Source organism: Anopheles aquasalis, chromosome 3 (genome assembly GCF_943734665.1).
Source record: "Anopheles aquasalis chromosome 3, idAnoAquaMG_Q_19, whole genome shotgun sequence".
NCBI classification, from domain to species: Eukaryota; Metazoa; Arthropoda; class Insecta; order Diptera; family Culicidae; genus Anopheles; species Anopheles aquasalis.
The window spans coordinates 65,663,549-65,671,048 of NC_064878.1; the positions used below are offsets into that span (position 1 = coordinate 65,663,549).

The 7,500-nt window shown below is 49.4% G+C and overlaps 2 protein-coding genes and 1 non-coding gene across 4 annotated transcripts in view; 1 reads left to right on the top strand and 2 right to left on the bottom strand.

Moving 5' to 3' along the window:
- Positions 1–3,918, bottom strand: part of LOC126578032 (uncharacterized) — a 10,122-nt gene extending 6,204 nt beyond the window's left edge. The window contains exons 1-2 of one of the 2 annotated variants that reach the window (XM_050240212.1): positions 3,743–3,918; positions 1,183–2,577 (exon numbers count right to left, since the gene is read on the bottom strand). In XM_050240212.1, the coding sequence (XP_050096169.1) occupies positions 1,183–2,200 (1,018 nt within the window). In that variant the 5' untranslated portion in view covers positions 2,201–2,577; positions 3,743–3,918. Of the gene's footprint in view, positions 1–1,182; positions 2,578–3,332; positions 3,368–3,742 lie in introns of those variants that run through there. The other variant, XM_050240213.1, reaches the window with a different exon arrangement.
- Positions 3,919–4,784: 866 nt separating this feature from the next.
- LOC126578053 (iodotyrosine deiodinase) lies at positions 4,785–6,026 on the top strand. The gene is made up of 2 exons (XM_050240248.1): positions 4,785–5,081; positions 5,153–6,026. The coding sequence occupies exons 1-2, from the start codon at positions 4,859–4,861 to the stop codon at positions 5,869–5,871; spliced, it is 942 nt and encodes a 313-aa protein (XP_050096205.1). The 5' UTR covers positions 4,785–4,858; the 3' UTR covers positions 5,872–6,026.
- Positions 6,027–7,267: 1,241 nt separating this feature from the next.
- Trnar-ucg (transfer RNA arginine (anticodon UCG)) lies at positions 7,268–7,340 on the bottom strand. The gene has a single exon. It is a non-coding gene; the product is annotated as a tRNA-Arg (tRNA).
- Between the last annotated feature and the right edge of the window lie 160 nt (positions 7,341–7,500).

Here is a 7,500-nt window from a genome sequence, read left to right on the forward strand (position 1 = left end):
TGCTCATTTGGCCTCATCATTCAAGGGCAGCACACCCTCTAGTAAGCAACGTATCCTTCTTTTAAGACTTGGTTGTGGTACCCAAAACAGAAAACAGCAAGCAAACGCTCCTCAAACCAAACAATCAGATGACATTGTGAGGAAGGACGCATGTTCTTGCACATAGTTTGTGTTCCAGTTCTACCCGACTTCCACAACCATAAGCATAGCATCAGCAGATGAGTCTGCGTTTTCGTCCCCACTTTCAATGACAAATACACGTTGAGTTGTTTGCGTGGCGCCGTGGCGTATGGGGTAGTGTGGCATCCGATAACAATGCAATCAAAGTTGGCGCTTTTTCTGTGCGCTCTCCTCGATCGGAGTTCTCCGCTCCGTAAGGCCAAATGCAACACTCGGCGAGAGAATGTTTCTCTCCAAAAGTACAACGGCTGGCGACAAACTAGCATGATCGTATTGTACGCGTACCCTATTGGGCCTAAAACCAGAGAGGTGATGCATTTCGGCTATGCCGAACGGAACAAATGCCTAATGCACCGCTGCCCACTGTAGTGAGCATTAGCCAGAACGCACTTTGCTTCCAATTCTTCTTCTTGTGATTGGCGGACATTCGCAGCGAAGAAGCTGCACAACGATAAATACGATGAAACAAAGACACCATCATGTTCCCATGGTTCTACAATACCACCGGCACAGCAAGTTGGTGGTCGTCGTTGGTGTCTATTTTTAGCACAAATGTATCCCCAATAGCTCAGGACATCTCCTCGCATAGCCTCAGTTGGAGGCCAAAAATGGTTACGGATTACCTTTGGCCATCAGTTTGAACATAATTTCTAACGTTACTTTTAAACTGTTTTGCTCGATGGTTTGCATAACCGTTTTGTAAAGAGCAAATCCATAATGACTTGGCCGAAACCATTCTCATCCCTTTGGAGGACTTTCTTTGTTGTCTAGGTCGATAATGTTGCGATTTGGGGCCAAAACAAGAAATGTCACCGAGAACGCTAGACACGATATCGTTCGAGCGACAACAAAAGCAAAGGGACAGGATCTGATTGGTTGGAACTGGCGCCCACGGCTTGCAAATATGCCAGTCAGGAAATGTGCCAGATTGAAACCATTGATAACTTTAAATCTTTCTCTAAAAAATGAAACGGTGAAAAACTTGAGGATATTGATACGTACCTTTGGTGTTAATTGTAGATGTTTCGATCATTTCGATTGTTTCCCGATCGAGGGTAATGCCTCCGGTGCGTCTTGATGTTTGATGCTGTTGCTTCTGTCGTTTAAGCAGCATCAAATTCTGCAACTTGAGTTTACGTTGCACCTCTTGCCTATCGTCGCTATCGGAAATATCGATAACAACATCGTCATCATCCTCCATTCGGTCAGCGTCTTCCTCTTCTTCCTCTTCTTCTTCTTCTACTTCTTCTTCGTCTTCCACCAACTCCACGTCCTCCTCTTCGTCGACCTCTTCGTCCTCTTGCTCGTCCTCGTCTTGCCTGTCCTCGGCTTCACCGGAAGATTCCTCAGCATCGTCGTCCTCCCCATCCTCATCGTACTCGTCGTCGTCCGCTATTTCCGGTTCCGTCTCTTCACCATCGTCCTGTTCGTACTGATCTTGCACTTCCTCGTCGTGCGAATGCATCCCCACATCATCGTGGCAATTAGCCCTGGGAGAGGAGACGCCTATGACGGTATCCTCCCCATCGCTGAGATTGATAATCTCCTCCTCCTGTTGATGATCAATCCGTCGCCTTCCCGAATCCAGATCATCACCGTTGCAATCATCGATGTAGTGCGCCGAGTGCGAGAGATGATTACCGAAAGCAGTCCGTTGTTGCCGGTGTTGCTGGTGCTCCTCTTGCATCCTATCCGCCACCACATATTCCACCAACACTTCCGGTTTGATGAACTCGGAGAGTCCTTTACGTTTGCCGGCACGAGCACGGGAGGTGACCCCTTTCTCGTGCAGGCATTGCTGATCAGAGTGGTTAGGAATTGACGATAAGAACGACGACAACGATTCCTCCTCAAGGCGTTTGGCGTTGATGTTACTGGTGCTGCTCAGCTGCTGCGCCGTTTCCACGTTCAGAGCGCAAAAACTCTCGCAAAACCCTGCGACCCCCGAAGCCGGTTGCCCGTGTTTGCCTCCCGTTGTCTTGGGAGCGGCTGATACTTTGGCTCGAGCGTTCCGAGGCATCTTGCGTTTGAGGCTGGCACTTTTTTAGCGAAACTTCGATTCAGCACTAATCCGACACCATACACTCGCGGCACTGCCGCCTTTAGTCTCCCAAATTATAGCAAGGCTGCGCCGCTGCTCGGTTGCTACGGTGATACGGTAGCAACAGTGGCAGCAGCACTCGATGTAGATACTATTAGTTTTTTAATGCTGGGTGATGCTTGACTGTGTGTCTTGAGCATTTCGTCCCGCACAACTTCCTGCAATCACCGCACAAGGAAACAGTCGAGAAGCCGTTGTCACCGATCGCGTTATACGTTGATCTTCGTCTTCTATCATCGACCACGACGTGCTTCTTTTCTGCTTTTTGCACACACTACAATTTTTCAAGATCAAACCTGGAAATGTTAAACAACAAAAAGAAGCAGTTAAACACTATGTCGGTGCACTCGGTTTCACAAACTTCACAATAGAACGCAAGAACGAAAAGCGAAATTCCGGGACACACACACTAGAAAACAGATTACGCGTTGTTTCCAAAACATAACCACCCTCATCATGATGCTACACTATCTCCCAACACTAGTTCTAGCAGCCGCCCTAGTTGTTTCCTCCTAGTGTTGTTCTCTGACTGCGTAACGGACCGTTGTTGTACCGTTACCCTTCTCTCCGTTGAGCTTAAGATGAGAGCGACGGAGAGAGAGAAAAAGAGAGAGAACGAGAGTAAATAAACACCAAATCTCCTGCCTTCTGGTGATAGCCGATATTTGGACGAATATTAAAACAATTTTAAAAGCCATGGAATGTCCAACGAAGCACAGAAATGCAAAGGGCTACTTAAATTTCAGATGAAATTGAGCGATTGACTGAACGGCCGTCGTCTCGCGGGAAGAGCCTCTTGCAATGTTGGTGGTCGGCAAGGTGTGCCGTTTCTTCACAAATTTCCACGGATGCAAGAGTAATTTCAAATAATCTAGCGCCTGCCACCTATTTATCAGCATTTTCAACTCCGAAAATGCATCCGCGATGTAACTGGGTCAGCTCGCCATAACTCGATACGATGTAAAGAGTTAAAATGGGTTTTTCACCGTTCGGCGAGCCGCGGTGTGACCCTTTTGGTGCAATTTTCACGGCGCTGCATAATGACACGTACATCAGAAAGCGCCAACAGCACGCACAGCATGAAGTGATGCAGCTGAATAGCTGATAGCCGCATATCACGGCCCTTGAACGGTCTGTGGCTGGTGGTCCAGGCGCCGTTCTCCTATCGACTTCCTTTAGCAGGATATTCCTTTTCCCGCGACGAATGGTGATGTCCTTGCTCCTACTTTGGCGCTCTTGTTTGAGACTAATTAGCTGCAGCCCGTCTTCACCAACGCGAAAAAGAATCCCGCGAAATCACGGACAAGATTTCACCATCAACGCCTCGCAAGCACGGCGACCGCCACGGGATGGCCTCGTTTTTCTCAACAAAATTATTGTCCAAAACATCTATACCGCGCTTTAAACCCGTCAGCCCTCCGCGGATCACCAGCAAATCGCGTTTATCGCGCTTGGCCTTACACTTTCGTCACTAAACACTCGCCCGATTTTCACATTATCGCAGCACACGCACGGTACGGGCACGGTGAGGGACTCGTGAAAAGGATTGCTTCACGGCAACGGCACAGGATTCACAAAAGAAAAGAACAATCGCGAGCGCTGAAATCAGTGAAAATATAGCAGCGCGACCGTCGCGGAAAATGGCGTCCTGGAGAAGTGAACGCGGGGTCGTAATCGGAGGAATAAATTTCCGTTTATACCGTCGTTCGGATTGGAGGATCGGGAGTTTCTGAAAAAAACCAAGGTGCGAACAGATTTCGGCCCGTTTTGGTGCCGTTTTTCAAAAGCGGCCGGTTTCCACAAAATTAAAATTCTTGGGATTTAACCCCCCCCCCCCTGCCTCCTCTCCATTTAATGGCCAAGAATTATTTTCCCCTCCAAGAGATTTATAAGGAGGCGATCGGCAGGACCACGGGATCGTTGTTGGTTCGATTTAACGCTTGAGGTAGGGGTTTGCAGGTCGAGCTAAAAATGTGCCACCAGAGGTAAAACTGGATAAATTGTACGGTAGATCGGGTAATCGGTAATTGTACCTAATATGATCCACGGGGAAAGGATCCTGAACGCCAGTCCCGCTCGGTGATCAATGCGATGCACCTGACCAGGAGACCTATTATTTGCGCCAAGCCGGTGCACACAAGGTCACGTCGTTGCAGTTTCTAGTTCAGCCGGCAAACGCCCCTAACCCCTTTACCCATCGTCGTCATCATCATCATCATCATCGCGCAGCCCACCCACCCTACATGGAGACGTAAAACGGCTGAATGCGTGTGCCCTTGTCCCACAGACATGGAAACGATTTTCTTTGGGGCCAGCGACTAGGGAAGCGAGATTTGCTCACCTTTGGCGTGGAATATACGGCCGCTAGTCGCTAGAGGTTGTATTTGTACGAGACATCGTGTTAGATAATGGACCCAACGGGAGGGAGGGGGGTGGATGCACGGCCCGGGAACTGTTCTGTGCAAAACGCGAAACTCGCCGCAGTTTGCGAGTTGCAGCTGAGCCGCACAGAGGCTACCCCGTTTATCTTTGCAGTTCTCATCATTCGAACTCCATCGCCACCGCACCGGATACGCGATGGCTTCGTATCTGGAGAGTTGGGTTGACTCACTGATTAGCAGTTCGGCGTTGGTGAGCTATTGGAACTACATTTTTCCAATGCTGGTGGGTCTCTATCTGGCCATTTCTCTGTACGACAAACATCGATATGGTGGAAGAAAGAAGTTGAGAATTATCTCCCCACCCACTGACTCAGCAACGGATGCAACTAAGAAGCTGGATGGTATGGAGTATGTTGGAGGTAAAGGAAACGTTTGAACTGTGTGCGCAAACGAAGGCCAAGTGATTAATGTGTCTTTCATTTCGGAGCAGAACTGGACCAGGATAGTGAAGATCCTGAAGACGATCTGGCGCCTGCTTTGGAAGAGAAACCGCGCGTTCCATACCGTGGAGCTACAGTCACGTTGTCCAAAGATTCTTCCGAAGCAGCGGATAAGTTCTACGCGATCGTGAACGATCGCCGTAGCGTACGGAAGTTCAGCCAGCGTCCGGTTGATCGAGAAATTGTGGAAAGATGTATCCAAGCAGCCGGAACTGGGCCGAGTGGGGCTCATACAGAACCTTGGACCTTCTGTTTGGTGTCCGATCGGTCGATCAAGGAGAGCATTCGGGAGATCATTGAAGCGGAAGAGCTTATCAACTACACGCAACGCATGGCCAAGCAGTGGGTCACGGATTTGCGCCCAATTCAGACGAACCACATTAAGGAGTACCTCACCGACGCACCATATTTGATTTTAGTATTCAAGCAAACCTACGGCCACAAATTGGACGGTACGAAGAAGCAACATTACTACAACGAAATATCGACCTCTATCGCTACTGGGATACTGCTCTGCGCGCTGCAGAGCGCGGGATTGAGCTCACTCATCACCACCCCGCTTAACTGTGGCCCAGCCCTGCGAAATTTGTTGGATCGTCCTCCGAACGAGAAGCTTCTCGTGTTGCTACCCGTAGGATATGCGGCTGAAGACTGCACCGTCCCTGATCTGCAACGGAAACCGCTGGACGAGCTCATCGTGCGCTACTGAGGGGTACAAGGATTAGTGGTACCTCATACTGCCTGTCCAGGCTGTCGGTTGCAAAAAAATTCGGGCGCTGATATCAGATAAGTTTGACAAACGCGACGATAACGCGTGGGGCTGGGTGATGGGATAGGGAGATGCATAACACCACGTGCTGCTGCCCAGTTAGCAATTTGAAGCGCTCGGCTTACCCCTCTGCCTGCGACGTAGCGGGATGAAGGCTGCGGCGGCTGAGAAAGAAGCCCCCTCTGCCTGCGACGCGGTTGAGGAAGAGGCGAGCGCGACGCTCACTATGAAACCGCTCGTAGGCAGCGGGGAAAAGAGCGGAAGAAACCGCGGGGGGAGAAGGTTTCGTGCGCGAGCTTGTGGAGCGTGGCTGCGGCGGAGGAAGGGCGGAATGGGAAGAGAAGAAGGGCGAACGAAAACGAACGCGAGCTTGTGGGTTTCAATTACGAGGAAGGGGAAGGGCGGCAAGGGCAGAAGGGCGATGCGTACGGCAGCGCGAAAGGAAAAGGAATAGAAAAAAAGAGAGGGAGCAACCTCGACCAAAATTCGACTAAGTCCCGATCGCGGGCAGTCGGAAATTTTCTAAGTCCCGGGACGCACGCTCTACGCTGGCGGCAAAGTGCAAGTGCAGAAAAGTGTTACCAAGGTGTTGACGATAATCCACACGCAAGGTAAGCCAAGCTGGCGTTGTAAGGTGCACTGCAAAAGGGTTAAACACTTTTGGATTTTTCTCTTCCTTTTCTGCATGTACCCGAGCATTGTGATCAGCGTACGCGCACCCAACATCAGGCCGAGCAGGAAAGTTCTCGATCGCAGCTTGGATCACGCCACCACAACGACGCCTTCAAGCAGTGAAGAGTACGACGCCACCACCACCAACAGCAACGCAGAAAAATGACGTCACAAAATGACGACGTCATATACGTGTGACGTCAGCAAAAAGAAATAGAAAAATAAACGCCACCGCCATTGGGCGGTAGCTCATCGACCAATCGCAGCGTAGTTCATTTGGTTCATTAGGGGGGGGGGGGGGGGGGGGCACACGAGAGCACACGAAGGTGGGCTGCGTTCGGGTTTCACGAAAGTTGGTTCTTGGGTGCCTTGGCCCCTTGTTTCTCGGTTGGGACTGGGGAAGACGATTTGTATTGACTCGCTTATATGCCAGAACCAACCAAGTCCCATCTCAGAAACAACTTTTCTATAGTGAGAAATCCTTCTCACTGCGAACTGGGTGCTGCCACCAGAGCCATGTGAACAACGATAAATTTGTCATACACATACAAACACCGGTTTTCTTTGTTTTTATTGTTTGATAAACCTGATAACACTTTATTTAATATAAGAGCAATAAAATGAATACTCCGACACAACCACAAACAAAAAAGTATTTCAAACGCGACCGTGACAGGACTCGAACCTGCAATCTTCGGATCCGAAGTCCGACGCCTTCTCCATTAGGCCACACGGCCAGTTGAAGAATTCCAGCTTACATAGACACTTCAATTCATTTAGATAAAAATGCTCATTTTTGTCATGTTTCAATGAAATAAACCTGTTTTTTTAAAAGCATACTGATCTACAAATTTTGAGGATTTTTCCAAGAAAAAGAGCCATGCGTGATAGGAATTG

Bases quoted from the DNA above. Each gene is read 5' to 3' on its own strand.
- LOC126578053 (XM_050240248.1), top strand. From the start codon at position 4,859: ATGGCTTCGTATCTGGAGAGTTGGGTTGACTCACTGATTAGCAGTTCG. The intron at 5,082-5,152 runs GTAAAGGAAACG...ATTTCGGAGCAG, and splicing joins TGGTATGGAGTATGTTGGAG to AACTGGACCAGGATAGTGAA.